This window comes from Microcebus murinus, chromosome X (genome assembly GCF_040939455.1).
Source record: "Microcebus murinus isolate Inina chromosome X, M.murinus_Inina_mat1.0, whole genome shotgun sequence".
Classification (NCBI taxonomy): domain Eukaryota; kingdom Metazoa; phylum Chordata; class Mammalia; order Primates; family Cheirogaleidae; genus Microcebus; species Microcebus murinus.
This window is the reverse complement of record NC_134136.1, coordinates 97,080,649-97,103,575: the sequence shown is the minus strand read 5'-3', so window position 1 is coordinate 97,103,575 and position 22,927 is coordinate 97,080,649. Positions and strand designations below refer to the sequence as shown.

The 22,927-nt window shown below is 41.6% G+C and overlaps 1 protein-coding gene across 2 annotated transcripts in view; it reads right to left on the bottom strand.

Annotated features, from left to right (window-relative positions):
* PHEX (phosphate regulating endopeptidase X-linked) overlaps positions 1 to 20,296 on the bottom strand; it is a 209,578-nt gene extending 189,282 nt beyond the window's left edge. For both annotated transcript variants that reach the window (XM_012784616.2, XM_075999112.1), the window contains exons 1-3: positions 19,558 to 20,296; positions 13,801 to 13,869; positions 4,284 to 4,445 (exon numbers count right to left, since the gene is read on the bottom strand). In XM_012784616.2, coding sequence (XP_012640070.1) covers positions 4,284 to 4,445; positions 13,801 to 13,869; positions 19,558 to 19,675 — 349 coding nt within the window. In that variant the 5' untranslated portion in view covers positions 19,676 to 20,296. The remainder of the gene's footprint in view (positions 1 to 4,283; positions 4,446 to 13,800; positions 13,870 to 19,557) is intronic.
* Positions 20,297 to 22,927: the final 2,631 nt, after the last annotated feature.

Here is a 22,927-nt window from a genome sequence, read left to right as displayed (position 1 = left end):
TGTAGAGAGTAAGAAAAAAAATAACAGAGCAAATGTAACAAATGGTAACAATCATGGAATCTGGGTAAAGGGTTCATAGGAGTACCTTGCGCTATTCGTTCAATTTCTCTAAGTCTGAATTACGTCAAAATGCAAAATTTAAAGGATATTTTATATACATCTGGTACAAGATGATACTAATTTTGAAAGAGACTCGACTCTACCATTTGCTCTCCTTCTTTATACTTGAAGCAAGAACCCCAAGATCAGTTTGTGAACTTGTCCTTTAGAGTGCTTGTCACAGAATAACTTCGGATTTATTGAGCTGTATCTTTCCCAGAGCATAGAAATATACAGGAAACCTCCCACTTTGTTTCACAAGGCCAGCACAATCTTAATAATAGAATTTGACAAACTTAGCACACGAAAAGCCATGGACCAATATGAATCACAAATAGAAACACAAACGTAGGAAACAAAACACTAGCTTATTCAATTCTGGCAATTCTTAAACCATTCAGAGGTAGGATTTATTTCAAAATTATAAGTTTAGTTCAGCATGAGGAAATCTACAGAAGTTAAAAGAGATAGCCCATCTGGCCGGGCGCGGTGGCTCACACCTGTAATCCTAGCACTCTGGGAGGCCGAGGCGGGTGGATTGCTCGAGGTCAGGAGTTCGAAACCAGCCTGAGCAAGAGCGAGACCCCGTCTCCACTAAAAATAGGAAGAAATTAATTGGCCAACTAATATATAGAGAAAAAAATTAGCTGGGCATGGTGGTGCATGCCTGTAGTCCCAGCTACTTGGGAGGCTGAGGCAGAAGGATTGCTTGAGCCCAGGAGATTGAGGTTGCTATGAGCTAGGCTGACGCCACGGCACTCACTCTAGCCTGGGCAACAGAGTGAGACTCTGTCTCAAAAAAAAAAAAAAAAAAAAAGAGATAGCTCATCTAAGTCTCTTGATAAATGACAATGAGGCATTTGTCTTGAACACCCTTTTGCAAACTAGGAACAATAGAATGCAATAAAGAATAACTATCAGAAATTTAAAAATGTATATATTTTGCTGAGAAATACTAGAGGCATTACCACCCAGGTTAAAAATAAGAAAAGTATACCCGTTATCATTGCTATTACTAAACACTGTTCTGGGATTTCTTACCTTTATGATTAACTATGTTAAAAAATCCTAAAGAAGGCCGGGCGCTGTGGCTCACGCCTGTAATCCTAGCTCTTGGGAGGCCGAGGCGGGCGGATTGCTCAAGGTCAGGAGTTCAAAACCAGCCTGAGCAAGAGCGAGACCCCGTCTCTACTATAAATAGAAAGAAATTAATTGGCCAACTGATATATATATAAAAAAAATTAGCCGGGCATGGTGGCGCATGCCTGTAGTCCCAGCTACTCGGGAGGCTGAGGCAGAAGGATCACTCAAGCCGAGGAGTTTGAGGTTGCTGTGAGCTAGGCTGACGCCACAGCACTCACTCTAGCCTGGACAACAAAGTGAGACTCTGTCGCAAAAAAAAAAAATAAAAAAAAAAAAAAAAAAAATCCTAAAGAAGCCACCAAAAAAGCTATTAATGAATAAGACAGTTCTAATCAGATCCAATATAAATACATCAAAGCTTGACTTTACACCAAGCATCAGGGGTTGGCAAACTTTGTCCATAAAGATCAGAGAGTAAATATGTTAGGCTTTGTGGGAATACAGCCTCTGGGGCAACTACTTGGCTCTGCCATTGGAGCATTAAAGCAGTCATTGATAATGCATAAATGAATGGATACGATTGTATTCCAATAAAACTTTATTTACAAAAACAGGCAGTGGGTTGGATTTGGCCCATTGGCCATAGTTTGCTGATCCCTACTTTATTCCACAGAAAACAGTTGATCGAAAAAAAGTTATTTATTTTTTTAAATAATTTTTATAACATTCATTTATTTTCTTATTATTTTTTCCAGAGCAGCTGTGGGCAATCAGCCCACAAAAAAGTTATTTAAAACAGCAAAAAAAAAAAAATTATATATATATATATATATATGTATACCTAGAAATAAACTTTCTAAAGGGCAATTTGGCTATGTGCATCAAAAGTTAAATTGTGAGTACTCTTTCAACCCAATAATTCCATTTCTGGAATGTATTTAAGGATACATTTAGATAAGGACATAAAGATGTGTACACAAGGATGTTTATTACAGTGTTATTTATAATAAGAAAAGTTATCTACTGATATAACCCATGTCTATGAGGAAAGCAGTTTTTAAAAACAGGTTACACTCATGCCTGTAATCCTAGCACTCTGGGAGGCCGAGACGGGAGGACCGCTAGAGCTTAGGAGTTCAAGACCAGCCTAAGCAAGAGCGAGACCCTGTCTCTACTAAAAATAAATAGAAATTACTTGGATGGCTAAAAATATATAGAAAAAATTAGCCGGGCATAGTGGCACATGCCTGTAGTCCCAGATACTCGGGAGGCTGAGGCAGGAGGATCGCCTGAGCCCAGGAGTTTGAGGTTGCTGTGAGCTAGGCTGATGCCACAGCACTGTAGCCTGGGCAACAAAGTGAGACTCTGTCTCAAAAAATAAAAAAAAAAATTTAAAAACCCAGGTTACATAGTAGTATGCATATTATCAGCTAATTTTTAAAATATATGAGGAGTGTGTTAATGAGGTTATGCATATGGACCTACACACAGCACAAAATCTGTAAAGAAATATACCCAATTGCCTTATTGGCAGTTATTTCTAAAGGTAGATTTAGGAACAACTTTCTACTTTTTCCTCTTTTTTATTTTCCCAACTGAGCTTAGAAATGAAATTTTTAACTTTTTAAAAGGAAGCCAGCAAGCAAAAAACCCCTGTACTGAACAATTTATTCTTATTTCATGAAGGAGCCCATATACAGTATTCCCCTCAAACAAAGTACATCAATACAGACTTTAATTTTTACATTATTCTAACCACTTCATGTCCTAAAGATAGAAATCGTTGAGTTACAAACGAATGTAAAAAGGAGATACAAGATCTGGAAATCTTATTATTTTCTTATCTTTTGGTAATATTTCTGTGTGCATGATTATGCTTGTATGTACACATCTATCAAGAAAGAAAAGCTAGAGAAAGAAAATGGGAAATGGACAAGAATGGTAGATGAAGGACCCATGTGAATTAATGTCCTACAAGGAAATAAGTATTAGTAAACTCAGTCCTCAAGGTCTTATTTATGGTATGGGAAACCCTGACATTCTTGCAAACTTTCATTTATAATTTACCAAGACTAAGTGTGGGTCTCCTAATAGAAAATATAAGTCCATGTGATTTATATCTAGTTGTAAAATTTAAGCACATTTTCCTTTCCAAATGACAATAGGTATCTAATTATTTTGCCAAGAGTTTCACTTGTTATAAAATGATACATATTTAATTTTCATGTACTTAAAATCTTAGGGAAATGGAAATGGGAAAGAAAAAATGATGATTCTTATAACTTCTCAGAAATTCTTTGTAGGTGTTACTGAATGCAAGTTACATAGCACAACTCAAAGTTGTCAAAAAGAAAAAAAAAACACATAGTATTTTTGCCTTCTCAAAACAATTTTCTTATCTGGCTTTGAAATCTTCCTACTTTCCTCCTGAAGTGCTTTCTCTAATAGCTTAGCATAAAAATTAGATTCAATGAAAACAAAGTAGCTATCTTCCAGTAACAGATATTTCCAACTTTGGGGGAGGGAGGAGTGTGTTTGACCACATACGTGAGTGTGTGTATGCACGTGTGAGTATGTGTGAGTGAGCCTTTCATTGCTAGAGAAGCCAAGGGAGAAAAGTGAGTCTCCCTAGAGCCAACTTAGAAGTTAACAGGAACAATATGACAACCACAAGGTCATCCAGAGTTCTCAAAAGTGATGTCAAAAGATGATGAGGTGTTAAGTACATTTTGTAAACCATGACAATCCAGGACACAATGAACAAGAAATGAAGTGTACTCTGAACACAACAGACAAATAAGTATGTTGATATAATTTTCATTAATTATTCCTTTTCCCAATCTCAATCAAATGCTATTTATCTTTCAGCAGTAGAAATTAATTATTATTGAATGGAAATGTAACCTACATTAGACTTGCACTGAGATCCGGGATACCAGAATTCTGCAAAGTTTCTTTTCAATCTTCCACATTAAAAATTCTTGGAAATGAACTTAGTAGAGTTAAAAAGTGAAAAGTCATGCTTCAAATCCTAAACTACATTTTTCTTGTCAAATATTGCTTTCTGTAATGCGCATCACCAAACCCCAGTAGAAACTTACCCTTCAACTTGAGGTCAACATTATGTCTTAGCCAAGGATAAACCCCATAGCTTGGCATATCTTCAGGAATTGGATTATTGTTTATCCAGCCATCACAAGCGAACCGGAAGAAATTATCACAAGGATCCACAGACAGATTTACTTTACTCAAGATGGCAGCAGCTATTTAAAAAGAAAATCATAGGATTAATGACAAGCACTGAACGTTGTGTACTGTTCTCTTCCAAATTAAACAACGATTTCATATCAACCAGTTCCCAAGCCTTGGCTTTCAAATTTCTCCTCAAATTACTTTCTGAATTAACTTCGCTATATGAAATGACTTCATTCAGAGTGAGTGGATATTAATGCTATTGGTTTTTTCAAGACCATCCCATCTGTGGGGCACAGGACAAGAATACAAATGTAGTGTATGGTTGATTATTTGCAAAGCTAAGTGTGACTCTTTTTTCCCATCCTGCGTGTCCTTCTGCAAAGTGACTTTGCTACTCTTCCCAGCAAGTGGTAGAGTCTATTTTCACTGCTTTGAATCTGGGCTGACCTTGTCACTTGCTTTGACCAACAGAATTGACAGAAGGAACTTCTTGTCAGTCTCAAAGCTAAGCCTTAAGAGACCTTGTGCCTTCCATGTTAACTCCCTGTGAATGGAGCCCCGAGGCTGCTCCTTGAAGAAGCCTCCTGAAAGACAGGGGACCGCATGGAAAAGAATCAAGCCAGCACCAACTGCCAGACATGTGACTGAGGCCATCATTGACCTTCCAGCCCAGGTGACCCTCCAGCTGAATGCAGCTGCACGAACGAGCCTAGGCAATATCAGCAGAGAAACTATCCCCCAAACATACAGAATCATGAGAAATAGTAAATCATTCTTGTTTCCGGCCTCTAAGGTTTGGTGATGGTTTGCTTCACAGCGAAGGTTAACCAAAACAGAGGCCCACATGTCATCTAAGTATTTTAACAACATATTTATAGGCCGGGCGAGGTGGCTCACGCCTGTAATCCTAGTACTCTGGGAGGCCGAGGCGGGTGGATTGCTCGAGGTCAGGAGTTCGAAACCAGCCTGAGCAAGAGTGAGACCCTGTCTCTACTATAAATAGAAAGAAATTAATTGGCCAACTAATATATATAGAAAAAATTAGCCGGGCATGGTGGCGCATGCCTGTAGTCCCAGCTACTCAGGAGGCTGAGGCAGCAGGATTGCTTGAGCCTAGGAGTTTGAGGTTGCTGTGAGCTAGGCTGACGCCACGGCACTCACTCTAGCCTGGGCAACAAAACGAGACTCTGTCTCAAAAAAAAAAAAATATATATATATATATATACATATATATATATATATATATATATATATATATATATATATACACATTTACAATATACTTTCATAAAGACCTGGAGGCCAGGTATGAATTCTTGAGCCCCCTGACATTCAGTGTAGCTCTCAGAGGAATAAAATCTAGGAAGAGACCAACACAGGCCCTGAAAGGAGCCATCTGGCAGGGAATTCTGGGGTGTAGGAGACAGCTGCCAACTTGGCCCCAAGATTCCTTGATAAGGGGAGAGGCATGGCCAGAGGAGGGCCAAAGTGGGGTGTTCTAAAAAAGGGGCCCAGGTCTAGGGGCAGAACTCAGTATTTCTAGTAAGTTAACAGACACAATAGACTGATCAACCAGTTTTTCCTCTTTCATAAGCCTATACACAATTACATACAGAAGATAGTCCATAGGTAGAAAATTTGTGCATAAATATGTATCCATGAACTTTAAAAGAAAATCTTTCAGCTGGGCGCGGTGGCTCACGCCTGTAATCCTAACACTCTGGGAGGCCGAGACGGGCGGATTGCTCAAGGTCAGGAGTTCAAAACCAGCCTAAGCAAGAGCGAGACCCTGTCTCTACTATAAATAGAAAGAAATTAATTGGCCAACTAATATATATAGAAAAAATCAGCCGAGCATGGTGGTGCATGCCTGTAGTCCCAGCTACTCGGGAGGCTGAGGCAACAGGATCGCTTGAGCCCAGGAGTTTGAGGTTGCTGTGAGCTAGGCTGACGCCATGGCACTCACTCTAGCCTGGGCAACAAAGCGAGACTCTGTCTCAAAAAAAAAAAAAAAGAAAAAGAAAATCTTTCATTACAAAATAAGATGGTTTCAAAATTCCTAATATTGAACTTCAACTCTCTTCCAAGTGCCATACAATTGCTGGCTACCATGCTAGCACAAAGATATGCACCAACTGATTAAAAAGAAATAGCAGCCAATATTTTAATGACATTGGAAAGATGACATTCTGGGCAATTTTCATACTTCAATTAATGCCAGAATACATTTTTGTTTGAAATAATGAAAATCCAATGAGTTTTCAGCTAAATGTGAATGAATTGCCCCCAAAATACAATCTGAGTAAATTTAGATACACATCTTACAATTTGGTTACATGTATGGTTCCTCTAGGTTTAAAAATAAGGCTAGATATTTCTCCATCCTAGACTTTTCTATGAAATTTCTAACATCTTTTTGTCTTCAATGAAATAAATAATATAAACACCCTAATTTCTATAGGATTTCAAAACCCCTGCAATTTTCGAAGCTCCCTTCCCCCCCCCCAAAAAAAAAAACTAGCAAAAAATTGGTTTAGAAGTTCGATAAATTTCAAATTGGCTTAATTTTTATTTTCTAGAACTTATATGATTGTCTCTAAGTACATTTTTACTTACTGCTACTATTTTATCATTTTATATTTAATATGCAAATATGCTAAAACATAAAAATCTTCCTTTTGGTTTGCATTTATAGTTACTCTGTGCAGCCACAGAATGAATCTGCTATGTGATACCTCAGGGACATGGATCACACAGGTCTCTGTCCCACACAACATTTACAGTCACACAAGGGAGCCTTCATATACATTTTTTAATCACATAAGTGCATTGTTTTCTGGCCTCCTTCCCAAACTTCCCCTGCCCCCAACCCTCAAATGTATCCTCTCCATCTCAGTATTCTTGCAGGTACCTAGCAAAACTGCAAGATCAGCTCTGACCTTGCCCCTGATACAAAAGCTGGGGAATACATCACTCACACTGAATTTGGAAAGGAGCCCGCTGAGTGAGAAAACTCTAGCTTCAGCCTCCCAATTCATCATTCACGATTCACAGCGGGACGTAGAGCTGCACTTTCTGCAGGGAACTGTGACTTCAAATTGCAAGGGACCATAGTTGTCAAGACACCAAGACTCCTTTCCTCCTATTCAGCTCCATGGAGAAAACCCAGAGAGTAAGGTTTTAATAAAAGAAATATGATGATGAAGGAAACCTGTGAAAGCTCAGGCTGTGCACTCGCCCAAGTCACTGCACATGAGGTTAATTCTCACGCAGTCTCCAGCTAGTGTTTATGTGGGAGAGGTGGAGGCAACCTCCCCATACACCAGCCTCAGTTTTTAGGTTTAATCAGGGCTCAAGGGAGAGGGTAGTAATAATAATAATAATCTCAGCACTTTGGGAAGCCAAGGCAGGAGGATCACTTGAGGCCAGGAGTCCAAGACCAACCTGACCAAGACAGTAAGATCCCTGTCTCTATAAAAAAAAAAAAAACACAGAAAAATTAGGTGGGCATGATGGTATGTGCCTGTAGTCCCAGCTACTTGGGAGACTGAGGCAGGAGGATGACTTGAGCCCAGGAGTTCGAGGTTACAGTGAGCTATGATCATGCCACTGCACTCTAGCCTAGGTGATGGTGTGAGACCCCATCTCTATAAAAAATAATAATAGTAAAATCACCAACATTGAGCATTTCTTCTCTGCCAGGAATTATGCTAAGCCCTTTTCAAGCAACATGTCATCGTCACAAACTCTAGAGTCAGACCTCTTGGGTTTGAATGGGAGAACACCACACAATAGCAAGAACCTTAGGCAGGTTACTTAACCTTTCTGTGTCTCAGTTTCCTCACCTGTAAAATGGGAATAAAAATAGTGCCCCCTAGGCCGGGCATGGTGGCTCATGCCTGTAATCCTGGCACCCTGGGAGGCCGAGGAGGGAGGATCATTTAAGTTCAGGAGTTCAAGACCAGCCTGAGCAAGAGCAAGACCCTGTCTCTAGTAAAAAATAGAAAAAAATTAGCCGGGCATGGTGGCTCATACCTGTAGTCCCAGCTACTTGGGAGGCTGAGGCAGGAGGATTGCTTGAGCCCAGGAGTTTGAGGTTGCTGTGAGCTAGGCTAACATCACAGCACTCTAGCCCAGGCAACAGAGTAAGACTCTGTCTCAAAAAAAAAAAAAAGAAAAAGAAAAAAAATAGTGCCCCAGAGGATCATCATGCAAATTAAATGACTAAATATATGTAAAGTGCTTAGAACAGTGTTGGGCACATTGCCACATAAATATGGTTGCCAGATAAAATATGGGATACCCAGTGAAATTTGAATTTCTGATAAACAACTACTTTTTAGAATAAGTATGTACCAAATATTGCATGGGACATATTTTACCAAAAGAAAGCAGTTATTATAGATCTGCAATGCAAACATAATCAAGCATCCTGCATGTTTGCATGTATTTAGCTAAACCTGGGAACTATATACATAAACAATAGCTATTACAATTCCACAATCACTTATCTGAAACTCTGAGACTAGATATGTTTCAGAGCTCATGGATTTTCAGATTTTGGAAAAGAAATACCATGTATATAACCACAGATTATATAATATGTCTGCAATGTCTGGAGTGACACCCCTGAAGTGAGTACATTAACACTTCTATAGGGAAACATAGCATATTCTCTTAAGTGGGATAAATAAAGTCTAAAACAGCCTTTCATGAGTTAAAAGCAGGTTTTGGGCCAGGCTTGGTGGCTCACGCCTGTAATCCTAGCCCTCTGGGAGGCTGAGGCGGGAGGATCGCTCAAGGTCAGGAGTTTGAGACCATCCTGAGCAAGAGCGAGACCCCGTCTCTACTAAAAATAGAAAGAAATGAATTAGCCAACTAAATATATATAGAAAAAATGAGCTGGGCATGGTGGTGCATGCCTGTAGTCCCAGCTACTTGGGAGGCTGAGGCAGGAGGATCGCTTGAGCCCAGGAGTTGGAGGTTGCTGTGAGCTAGGTTGATGCCACGGCACTCTAGTCTGGGCAACAGAGTGAGACTCTGTCTCAAAAAAAAAAAAAAAAAAAAAAAAAAAAAAGCAGGTTTTGCCATCAAAGGAGTTGAGATCTGAGAGTTTTAGTGCTTTCTGGGTTTGGGGTTAAGGATTGGGCATCATGAACCTGAATTACTGCTACCACCATTATTATTTTCTTTTATTCTCACAACTAGTATGATGAATAAAAACCCATTATTCCAATTTTACAGATGGTGAAACTGAGGCTTAGGATGGTTATGTATTTAGCCCAGGATCATGTGGCTTGTAAACGGCCAGATCATGCTTCAAACCCAGGCCAGCCTGTCTGCCCTTATTTACTATCCTTAGCGTGCCCTTTGCTCGTTTCTTTGCATTCTTTGTGCAGCTCTTATTTTGCAAGAATAAGAGGACATGGAGAAGAAAAGGAGAGTTACGGAGAGGAGGCATCTCAGAAATGATTGGCACCTGCTCAGCAATGGTCCAGAAGGCGATCAAACACTTTTCTCTTCTGAACATTCAGCATTTGCGCCCATGCACACACGGCCCTGGCTTGGCCACAATTCCCCTGCCATGTGTACTCAACAGCTGTTCTGCAGACCCCTGGGCACACTGAAGTTCTTATTACACTAAAGAGGACTGTATCCTTGGTGAGCCTTTCGCTACAGAAACAGCAAAAAAAAAATCAATACTTTTTTTGCAACATTAGAAAGCCATTCGCCAATGTGAAAATTAAAAACAGGACAGCAAGGCAAAACACACTGGCTGGAAGAAGGCGACATCAAATGTCAGTCTGTAAGTTTTACTCTTGCTTTGTTAGGATTCCTAATAAAGAAACAAAACTCATGAAATAAGTGACCGTCCATACAAAAAGTTGTCTAATCTCAAATTGAAAATTCCTGAGCTCAAAAATTTCAATTTCATGCATCTGCAAGAACCCTACTACAGCAAAAGCAGCAGGTGACATGAAGTCTAAAACTTCTCATGATAGTCCCCTCTAGTCCCCCAACCTATACCATGGCATCCTCTCTCCACTGGGGAAAACCCCAGGTCAGCTGGTTAAGCTGGGAACAGGGAAGAGCCAGGGAGTTCTCAGATCATTCCAGAAGAGAGAGGATCACCCTTCCAGGGATGATATCAAGGAGTTGAAATGGTTGTCTAGCCAGTAGACTCTAGTAGGTCTAGTGTTATGAAAAAAGAACAAAGGATGAGGCCCAAAGAGAGTTGCCTGGTATGGCCCCAAGGAAAAGATGGAGAGGAGAGAGATGGAGACATGAAGGCCAGCTCTGCTGCTAAGTTAGGACCTGGCCCTGGGCAGTTATTTAGCCTCTAGAAGCCTACATTTCCTCATCCATAAGTGGAACTGCTGATAGCACCCACTCCATAGGGGTCTTATGAGATGGTGCATGTAAGTCACTTAACACACTGCCTAGTTAAAAATATATATATTGATCACTTAAGAATGGAACGAAAAAAGAACTCTTAATAACATAATTATCTAACCCATCACCTCTGTATATGGCCTCAGAGTTTACGAGCTCTTTCATCTAAGTCTTTCCCATCTCAATAAATGCCACCACCCAATCTAAGTGTCACCCCCAATTCTCTGCTTTTGCTCACAGCCCATATGGAATCCTTCAGCAGGCCCTCTACCTTCTAACCCCCTACACACCGTCCCTCCCCATACCTTGAATTTGAGACCGCATTACCACTCACCCAGCTCACTGAGATAAGTCTCCTGCCTGGGCGAACTTCTTGAATTCCTGCTCTCTATGGTGGCTTCTCCACCCAGAAAAACTTCCTCAAACAGAGGAGTTCTCCACAGAGAGATTCTTTTTAAATGCTTGTAAAATGTACTCTCACTTTCTTAAAACACACCAGAAGCTTTTTGTTTTTTTTGAGACAGAGTCTCACTCTGTTGCCTGGACTAGAGTGCCGTGGCATCAGCCTAGCTCACAGCAACCTCAAACTCCTGGGCTCAGGCAGATCCTCCTGCCTCAGCCTCCCGAGTAGCTGGGGCTACAGGCACGTGCCACTATGCCTGGCTAATTTTTTTTCTATATACTTTTAGTTGGCCAATTAATTTCTTTCTATTTTTTGTAGAGACGGGGTCTCACTCTTCCTCAGGCTGGTTTTGAACTCTTGAGCTTGAGCAATCCTCCCACCTTGGCCTCCCAGAGAGCTAGGATTACAGGCGTGAGCCACCGCACCCAGCCCACCCAAAGCTTTTGAGCACACTTAAGAAAAGCCCAAACTTACTGGCACCTGAGCCCCACCCCTATCACCTGCACTCTGCTCCTCACCTGGCAAGTCCCTCCCATTCCCCAAGTCCATCAAGCTCTTTGGGACCCCTGCCCCACCTGTCCCCCCCCACCTGGCAAGCCCTTGCCTCAGTCTGCATACAGCAGTTCCCTTCTCTCATCATTCAGGGTCACCTTCAAGATCATGTCCTCAGACTTTTCAATCTAGCCATCCTATCACTTGCTTTCACATTATTCTATTTGAATATTTTTAAACTTTCTACATTATATATACCACTAGCTGATATTTTTCTTTTCTTCGTTTTAGAGACATGTTCAAACTATATTGCCCAAGCTGCCCTCAAGCGATCTTTCTACCGCAGCCTCCCAAGTAGCTGGGACTACAGGTGCATGCCACCATGCCTGGCATGATGATTTTCTTGTGCATTGATTGCCTTATGTCTTATATTGTCTTTCTTCCCATACCTGGTTCACTGCTATATTCCCCAAACCTAACTCAGTGCCTGACATGCATAAATATTAGGTGAATTTGTTCATGCATCTCTTAAGGCCAAGAGGAAAGTGAAAGGGCCACATGTTTAACTTGTCCTGTGACTTTCCCTTTGGAAAAGACACTGGCGTCTCTAAGTGAAGTATCCCAAGAATGGAAAAACAAGCACCACATGTACTCACCAGCAAACTGGTATTAACTGAGCAGCACCTAAGTGGTCACATAGGTACTACAGTAATAGGGTATTGGGCAGGGGGGCGGGGGGGTGGGTATATACATACATAATGAGTGAGATGTGCACTGTCTGGGGGATGGTCATGCTGGAGACTCAGACTTGTGGGGGGAGGGGGAAAGGGCATTTATTGAAACCTTAAAATCTGTACCCCCATCATATGCCGAAATAATAAAAAAAAAAAAGAGTGGGGGTGGGAGCTAGAATCCGGCTCCTCCAAAACTAAGCCCTAACACTGATTGGGGGGAAATCTAATAGCTATATGTAGGGTCTCCTAATTCCCCCTACTTTCTTTCTGTGTCCTGATCGAAAATCACAGTGTGCCTTGACTGCTCTGTGACCAGCCAGGAGCAGGTTTTCCCCAGCAGGCTTAGACCGCAAACCAGGGCCTTGAACATTCCCAGGCACTGAAAAAGGCACCTAGGTTTATTGCCCAAAACAATGAAAGAAACTGACCCCAGCCCTGACTCAAATTCCTCAAACTCCTGGGCTCAAGAAGACCCTCCTGCCTCAGCCTCCCAAGTAGCTGGGACTACAGGCATGTGCCACCATGCCCGGCTAATTTGTTCTATATATTTTTAGCTGGCCAATTAATTTCTTTCTATTTATAGTAGAGTCAGGGGTCTCTCTTTTGCTCAGGCTGGTTTTGAACTCCTGACCTTGAGCGATCCACCCACCTCAGCCTCCCAGAGTAGTGCTAGGATTACAGGCGTGAGCCACCTCGCCCGACCGCATTGAGCACTTCTTTCTTTGGAATCCCAGCTATCCCCATCTCAGGACACTTTGGGGCACTCCCTCATAAGAACTTCCCTGTCACCGTTTCTGGGGTGATTCCAACCACATGCTCAATGGGACAAAACACTGTGGCAAAGCTGAGGCAACTTCCAGCACTCATCTATCTTCCCCTTGAGGTCCCCACTGATACACAGCCTGGTCACCTCAACAGAAGCTTGACTCACGATGCACAATAGAAGGACCCAAAGGGATTCACAGTGACAGTGGAAGCGTGGATTTACAAAGGATTCCTGCTTAGATGCAGGGCAGGGCAGACCCACTAAGCAGAAGGTACACAAAGACAGCTTAAGACAAATAGGAAACTAGAGCCAGCCGAGCCATCAGAAGGCAGATGGTGTCTGCCTGCGGATCATAAGACAGGCCATTCAGCCTTCCAAGCCTTTTCCTGATTCCCTTATAATGATGCCTGGAATATAGCACAGCTGTTTTCTGCACAAGGAAAAGGAAAACAGGAAACCCAGGCTCCACTATTTCACACCAAAACTTAAAAGCAAACTTAAAATGTCTTCAAAATTGCATTTCGTTCTTGGTAAGCCTCAAGCAAACAAAAGACTAAAAATACCACCTGTTTTCTCCTCCACTCCCCAAGGTACCATAATTATAACTTGACACAGGATGGAAAACTGTGACTTACCAGCTTCGATGCATTCTGGCTCCAGGCAGTACTCCTGTTTAGCTTGGAGACTTAGGAGACCTTGACTCACTGAAAAAAACAGACCAAAATAAATGACTGGCTTGTAGCGGACCACCAGCGGGTAAACCACCCTCATGCACATATGCAGACATTTGATATCAATTCATCCTTCTCAGTGTCGATGCAGTATGCAAAAACCCAGTTGGAACCAGGCGGGTGGCTCATGCCTGTAATCTCAACAGTTTGAGAGGCCAAGGCAGGAGACTTGGTTGAGGCCAGGAGTTCGAGACCAGCCTGAGCAACACAGCAAGACCCCTGTCTCTACAAAAAATAGAAAAATTAGTCAGGTGCGGTGGTGCACACCTGTAGTCCCCTCTTCTCAGGAGGCTGAGGCAGGAGGATCGCTTGGGCCCAGGAGTTCGAGGTTGCAGTGAGCTATGGTGATAGCACTGCACTCCAGCCTGGGCAACAATGCAAGACCCTATCTCAATTTAAAAAAAAAAAAACAAAACAAAACAATTGGTTCAATGTCACAGAACCAGATTTTAAGCAACCTAGGTAAGTCTCTTGGTTGCTCCGAAACTCAGTTCTCTCGTATGGAAGACGAGTGAGTGAGTGGGCATTAGATCAGTGCTCCTCAGAGTATGGGCCCCAGAGTAGCAGCAGCAGCACCTGGGAGCTTGTTAAAGATGCAGATTCTCAAACCCACTGCAGCTCTTCTGACTCAGCAATTCTGGGCATGGGGCCCAGCTCCAGGTGATTCTGACGCAAGCTCAAGGTTGAGAACCACGGGGGTGAGATGATCTTTAAAGTCCCTTCTATCTCCGATTACCTGTGGTTTAAGTTTCATACTTTCACTCTTTATGGTTATAACTACATCCTCATCTTAAAGATGGGAAAATTGAAACTTTTAAACTATGTCATTTGGAGCAAATCAGAGTGGATGGAGAGAGCTAGCATGTGTGGCATTCAGAGCTCTGTCTTATCTAAACCATCCACACAGATATGGACCAAAAAGGGGTAAGGGCGAAGAGTATGCTATGTAGAACTCAGTCATCTAGCAACAGAGCCATTGTCTGCCTGCCCTGGACCCTACAAACCCTCCTCCTACCAGGCCCAGCCTAGCTTCCAGACATATGCAGCTTTGTGGACCAAGCTTCCAGCTACTTCCAAAAAAAAAAAGAAAAGAAACCTTCCAAAATGGAAATAGCTTTCCACCAATGGCTTAATTTCCCCATGTGTCTGGCTGGCAACATTATCTAAATGGATTTCTGCAGAAGTAGAAAAGGGAGCCCAATTTGTCACCTCCAGGTAGCACGTGGGCATTAGCAGATGTGAGTTTAAGATTTCAAAAATATTTTTAGAGCCAAGGAAGTTCTGGAGAATTCATTCTTGCTGTTCTCTGTGGACAAAAACAGGGAATTATTTGGAGATGTGGCCATGGGGAGATGGATGGTTGGGGGCGATGGTACCCAAGGCCCTCCGTGGCAGGCTCAGAAAGTGTGGCAGTACCTATATTTCTTCTAGAGATGGAAAATCTGCAAATCACTTCCCAGCATGGCAATTGTTATTATTTAGAAACCCATATTCTAAAAGGAGCCTGCTTCTTCTTTGTTGTTTTCTCTGCTGCCATCTTCCAAACAGCCTTTTACCTGTGTTCCATTATAGATTCAAGAAAACTGCCTACAGAACAGCTCAGGTCTATTTTTAAGAAAAGAAATTTCTTAGCATAGAGGTGTGCTTTGGTTTCTGTAAAAATAAAAAAAATAAAAATAAAAAAAAAGTAAAAATATATGTGGGCAGCATAAAGATTAGTGTGGAATATTCCAACATATATGAGTGGTAGAACCATATGTTGACCAAATGTCCTTTAATGAGCATGTGTTATTTTTTATAATGGAAAAATAAACTTTATTGTAAAAACTAATATTTTTATCATTCTAGACAATACCTTCTTGATCCTAGCCTTATTTTTTTTAAAGCTAATGAAATGGTTAAAGACTTACTTCTTTCATGAAAAATAATTCTTAACCCAAAACCTCCAAGGAAGCAAAACTAAAATCAGATATCTTTATCCAATGATAAGTAAAAGGAAGGTTTTTAATTTAATTAATTAAGTGGGACACAGACCCAGCCCTTCAAGGAAGGGCATTATATCCATGAGGGATTATTTTAAGATCCTACAAATAAATAAGGATCAAAAAACCCACCCAGGTAATATGAAGGTGTAAGTGAATGAAATGGAGACAATAAAAATATTTTTAATATAAAAAATTAAAAGTTTACTTTTTCCTGGTTAGGAGCTTTATAAAAACTTAAATTGCAGTTTGGTTTCTCATTTTGGATTTCTCTATAACCAGTGGAAATGCCATCAGAATGCACGAGCTAAATCCAGTCCACTGCCTGTTTCTGTGGCTTTTACATTTTTTAATGATTGAGAGAAATCAAAAGAAAGAATATTTCATGACACGTGAAAATTATATAAAATTCAAATTTTAGTATCCATAAATCAGATTGCCTTGGCCAGCCAAATCAGACAGCCATGTCCATTCGTGTACACATTGTCTATGGCTGCTTTCGTGCTACAACAGAATTGAGTAGCTGAGACCGTATGGCCTGCAGAGCTGAAAATATTTGCTATCTGGCCTTTGACAGAAAAAATTTGCTGGCCACTGTATCTGAGAAACAGATTGTGGGGAGGAAGGAGAGGAGAAGGAGAAAAGGAAAGGACACTTGAAAATAAACTGGTCATAGGCATATACATTTTAAATTCTAGTGCTCTGGGGGATGGTCATGCTTGAAGCTCTTACTCGAGGGGGGAGGGGGGCATGGGCAATATAAGTAACCTTAACACTTGTACCCCCATAATACGCTAAAATAAAAAAAAATTTTTTTAATAAAAAAATAAAATAAATTCTAGTGCTCTAGGTTCTCTGAAACCACTACAAGGCCACTGGCAATCACTCTTACTGCAGAAGCACTAAAGTTTCAAAGAGAGATTATCCTAGGGCAGGCGTCCTCAAACTACTGCCCGCAGGCCACATACAGGCCGCCTAGCACATTTATCCGGCCCTCTGGGTGTTTTTGCCACCGCTGCCTGTCCTGCTTAGCAGCCGACTTGTCCCCGGCCCACAGTGCGCACTCTCCAACGGTCTGAGGGACAGTGAACTGGGCCCCTGTTTAAAAAGTTTGAGGACCCCTGTCCTCAACTTGTTTCACCTCTGAAACAAAGAAGAGGTAAGAAGGGATGCTAGAAATTACAGACATGTGACTGAAGACTGAACTTGGACAAAGTCAACCAGGAAGCACCTTAAAGAGGTGACAATCCTAACTAGAATATTGTCATAAAGAGCACTGCCTGGCAGAGTCCCTGGAGATTTTCAGATAAAGACTTTGCTAGGTGCAGACTGGAGGTGGGTGGCAGAGCCTGGGGGCAGAGAATGAGTCTGAAATATTGCAGAAATATTTGACAACAATAAGTATCACTGAATGTATACATCCAAATAGACATGGTCACCTGAAGCAATGCTTCTCAAACTTGCATTTGCAAATGAATCCCCTGGGGATCTTTCGAAAATGCAGATTGTGAATCAGCAGGTATGGTAAGGAGAGCTCAAGCTCCCAATTGCTGGTCCATGGACCACACTTTGAGAAGCAAAGATGGAAAGAGGCCACACCCTTAGTTTGTTCTTATTCTCGAACATCATTAGAGCTCCTCTTAGAGATTCAAGGTAAGAGCCAGGTTTCTGGGCACACTGGAAAGAAGTTCTATTTTCTGTTTTATGTAGGCCTCCTTATCCATAATAGCATTGCCTGGCTTGATGAATTTTACTTTGCTCTGTTTCCAAAGAATCATTTTGCCCCAAAGAACAAAGATTTGCTGCCATGGAGAATCTTCCAACTAATATGCGACAACCTCAGAATGTAATCATAAAGGGGGAGTTTCAAAACAGTTTCAAGCAGTGGTAACATCATTAAAAAGAGTACCTATTTTTATAGCAGCACAATTCACAATCGCAAAGATGTGGAAACAACCCAAGTGCCCATCAATCCATGAGTGGATTAATAAAATGTGGTATATGTATACCATGGAGTTCTACTCCGCCACAAAAAACAACGGTGAACTAGCACCTCTTGTATTATCCTGGATAGAGCTAGAACCCATTCCACTAAGTGAAGTATCACAAGAATGGAAAAACAAGCACCACATGTACTCACCATCAAATTGGTATTAATTGATCAAGACTTATGTGCATATATCATATAGTAGTAACATTCATCAGGTGTCGGGCAGGTGGGAGGGGGAGGAAGGAATGGGTAAATTCACACCTAATGGGTGTGGTGTGCACCATCTGGGGGATGAACATGTTTGAAGCTCTGACTAAGGTGGGACAACGGCAATAAATGTAACCTAAACATTTGTACCCCCATAATATGCTGAAATAAAAAATAAAATAAAATAAAAAAACTAATTCTCCCCAGGGGGGAAAAAAAAAAACGAACAATAATAATCATTTGGATTTTAAGTTTGGGAGCGTTTGCAAAACCTCACCTTGTAGTCACTTCCCACATGGTATGTAGTCTTTCGGCATGCCCATAGAATTTTTCCTCCAGTTTTGAATTTCAACAGAGGACACTTGTCTAAACCAAGTGCTGAGAAATCTCACAACAGTTTTCAAGAGCCGCAAATTCAGTTGCAGGAGTAGGAGGTTTAGCTTTACCAGAAAGCAATAAGCCCACCTAATTTCCTAAATCTTCAGCCACAGAAAACATGGAAAGATGGTTTGCTCATTTTAGCAGAGTTTTCAACCACACAACCCTAACTCTTTTAAAAGTTTAATTACTGGTTTTCTCCTGCCAAAATAAACATGGCCTCCTGCATCCTGTATATGCCAAGAAATGTTTCCAGGCTTGCTCCATTTCAAGCTGCACCTAGATTCTCCTAAGTATAGGGCTTGTTCTTAGGTGACTTTCAAGCTAATGAAGTATTATGGGTTGTATGAGAAAAATAAAAAGGGTTCGGAAGCCTGGAATTTTAGAATATTCCTTACCCCTTTCCAAAATAGTTGATTCTTTTTCATAGGAATACACCTTTATCATCCTATATACTCTCTGGGTACATCCTTCTCACTGAGAGTCATTCAAATAATTGAATCAATATCCTTCCAGTCTTAGGAGGAAAGCCTCTGTTTTCCTTCATAATAATTTTTAAATCTAATAGAAAGGCAGAGTTAAAACTACATCTCACCAGAGTCACTGGATTAGAAAGGAATTGAACAATACTATTACAGGTTCACTTTAAAGGACTGATTATTATTTTGTGAATTAAGTTTCATGATTTGTTCAGACAAACATTAACGAAAGTCAAATGGAAAGAAGTGCCAGCATGGTTTTGATCACAAGGTGAAGTCTTTCCTCCCCAAATAAATGAAAGTATGAGACTCTGAATTTATAAACCACCCATTTTGCTAAACATTTTTCTGCCCATTTTGCAACTGAATCCTCCAGCCACTTTAAGCCACTTAGACTCACTTTGCCTTCTGGACTATACATTTGGTACTTGGGCATATTTATTTATTGAACTTCCTAAAGAAAAGCCTTCTTTTCATTTGCATATTTGATAGAAACTAAGGAAGCACCACCTACTCACACAAGCAAACAGCCACACACCTGCGTTATGACAAGTTTTGCTAGCATAAAGCACAAGGAAACTTCTCGCACCTGCCCAGTGCCCCTGGCCTCCAGTGCTCCACTTACCTAGAAAGAGGATCGTGCCCAGCACCAAGGTACCACCGATGAACACGACCAGGGCAATTCGAGTGCCTCTGTTGGCTGTCTTTCTAGTCTCAACACTGCTCCCTGTTTCTGCTTCCATCAGAAGGGCCAGAGAGAGCACTCGAGAAGAAAGTCACTTTTCGTGGTTTGGTGGCTGGTCTCAAGAGGCTGTTAGGCGTTGACATCCAAGGCTCTCTTTGCTCTTCTACTAATGGGCAGCTTTAAAAAAAAAAAAGTCCCGTCAGGGAATGTCGCCTCGCCACCCTTTTTCAAATAATTCTTCACAAATGAAATTTGAAAAACCAAAAATATTGGTTGCCTTGGCTTTCCCCCTGACTAGACAAAACAAACAGTGGTTGCTTTATCTTGGTGCTCTCCCTCAGCAATGTCCCTCTCAACCGACTGTTTGGCAGGCTCTTCTCTCAAGCGTTCCGAGTATACATGTTTTACTATGTTCCTGAACAGATGTTTTAGCTATTTAAATGTATAGTCACTTGGGGAGGAAAAAAAAAAAAAAAACAATTGCTTTATCAAAACTGGATTCTCGTCAAACTCCCCCAAACCATGATAAGTTAGGTGGTGAGCATTCGCCAGACCCACTTCAAGATCTCAATTAATCATGTAATTCTGTTGCAGCAATCATTCTGCTTGCCTGAATTGTCCTCATCAAAGATGTTCTTTCAGTGTGTGAGTTCCTTTTTAAAGCCTTCTAAGAGTTCCTAGGATATCCTGGAGCATTTTATTTTAGGAACTTTGTGTATGATAGCATGTGCCAAAAATCAGAGTCATAGTCCAGTGCAGTGCAAAGTAGCAATTAGGACAACCTACAGAGGCTGATGGTTTGGACTGGAACTTTTTCTTAAGGAAGCAGAAAAAGCACTTCCTCTTTGCGGTGCTAAGAATTGTACAAAAAACAGCCAAGTGTATGAATTAAGCTTATTAGCAACCACAAAAGATATGGTGAAAGATTTTTGCTTTGCATGCTTCGGTGAAAAGTGCACCCATGCATTTTGTCCTTCACTTCCACTGCGGTAGCTACTGGTTAGTATGTTTTTGTGTTTACATAAAGCATCCATTTCACCAGGTTCCCTAGGATGAATCCAAAGGAAACTGGTTTTATTGGAAAGACTGACTAATGACTGGGTCTTTGATTTCTTTGATGATAATGATTTAAATTATAAAATTTGCTTTCTTCATGGGAAAGAACAATTGATATCCCAAGGCTACTGCTGAAATGATACAGATTTTATTATCTAATGATATAGATGTTCATTTGCAACACAATTACTACCTACCTGTTTTTGATTTGCTGGCGGTCATAAGACAGTGGGAATGGGGAATTCAACTACATCTAGAAACCAGAAGAGCAATTTTCTCAATGCAAAACTTGTGTGCATGGCTTTGGGGGTCATGTCAGAGCTCAAAGGGTGCTGATGAGCTCAGTATAACACGACCACACATTTATGGTCCTATCTGATTTGTCTTGATCAGGCCTTAAGCCCTTAGCATGAAATTCTCCCAACTTTTTGGGCTTATTCTATAACATACCGTACTTTCTGCTCATTTCATGTTGCCCCAAAGTCAAAAGAACATAAGCCTTTGTCCAAGTTATGATATCATAGCATGTTATAGCTGTCTTGAGCTCATCGGCTGTTGATGTTATTTTGTTGCTGTTATTCCATAACACATCCTAGCAGGCCTTTGGCCCCTAGCTTGGGACTCTCCCAAGAGTTTTTATACTTGACTCCATAATACATACTAGAGTGTGAGCTCCATGAGGTTGGGAACTGTGGCTGTCACATTCAATGCTGCAGCCCCAACATTGACAGTTCCTGGCCCATCACAGTGAAGGGAGAAATAGGAGAAATAAAAATCATCCAAGTTAGTCCCAGTCATTTACTCCTAAAAAGCAGTTTCAGGGCCGGGCATGGTGGCTTACGCCTGTAATCCTAGCACTCTGAGAGGCCGAGGTAGGTGGATCGCTTGAGCTCAGGAGTTCAAGACCAGCCTGAGCAAGAGCGATACCCCGTCTCTACTAAAAATAGAAAATAGATTAGCTGGACAACTAAAACTATATATAGAAAAAATTAGCCAAGCATGATGGCACATGCCTATCTATAGTCCCGGCTACTCGGGAGACTGAGGCAGAAGGATCACTTGAGCCCAGGAGTTTGAGGTTGCTGTGAGTTAGGCTGATGCCACGGCACTCTAGCCTGGGCAACAGAGTGAGACTCTGTCTCAAAAAAAAAAAAAAAAGCAGTTTCAGGAACCTCAGACACTAGTGTCTAGGGGGGTCTTGAACCTCCTAATTCCTTCTAAATGCTCAGCTGGTAACAATACCTCCCATAAGCATAGTACATTTGTGTTAACCTCCTGGTAAACCTATATACTTGATAGCAAATATATTTTTAACTCCATTTTACAAATGAGGACACTGAAACCAAGGAATGGCCTCAGGTGACATGGGAAAACCAGAAATGGAAAGATGTGGAGGTAGGACCGTTGCCATACACGATGTGACTACAAGCCTGACAAAGCTTCCTATGCACAGGGCAGAGGACAGCCACCCAAGCAGGACACCACGACCCACTTCTTCCCTATTTTCTTCCTCCTGCAAATCTCCTCACGCCTTTCAGCAGCGGTCCTCAAACTTTTTAAACAGGGGGCCAGTTCACTGTCCCTCAGACTGTGGGAGGGCCGGACTATAGTTTAAAAAAAACTAGGAGGCTGGGCACAGTGGCTCACGCCTGTAATCCTAGCACTCTGGGAGGCCGAGGTGGGCGGATTGCTCGAGGTCAGAAGTTCAAAACCAGCCTGAGCAAGAGCGAGACCCCATCTCTACTATAAATAGAAAGAAATTAATTGGCCAACTAATATATATAGAAAAAATTAGCCGGGCATGGTGGCGCATGCCTGTAGTCCCAGCTACTCGGGAGGCTGAGGCAGGAGGATTGCTTGAGCCCAGGAGTTTGAGGTTGCTGTGAGCTAGGCTGAGCCACGGCACTCACTCTAGCCTGGGCAACAAAGTGAGACTCTGTCTCAAAAAAAAAAACAAAAAAACAAAAAAAAACTAGGAACAAATTCCTATGCCCACTGCACATATCTTATTTTCAAGTAAAAAAAACAAATGAGCAAAAACACTCGCATGTTGTAATCCTAGCTCTCTGGGAGGCCCAGGCGGGCGGATTGCTCGAGGTCAGGAGTTCGAAACCAGCCTGAGCAAGAGCGAGACCCCGTCTCTACTATAAATAGAAAGAAATTAATTGGCCAACTAATATCTATAGAAAAAATTAGCTGGGCATGGTGGCGCATGCCTGTAGTCCCAGCCACTCAGGAGGCTGAGGCAGGAGGA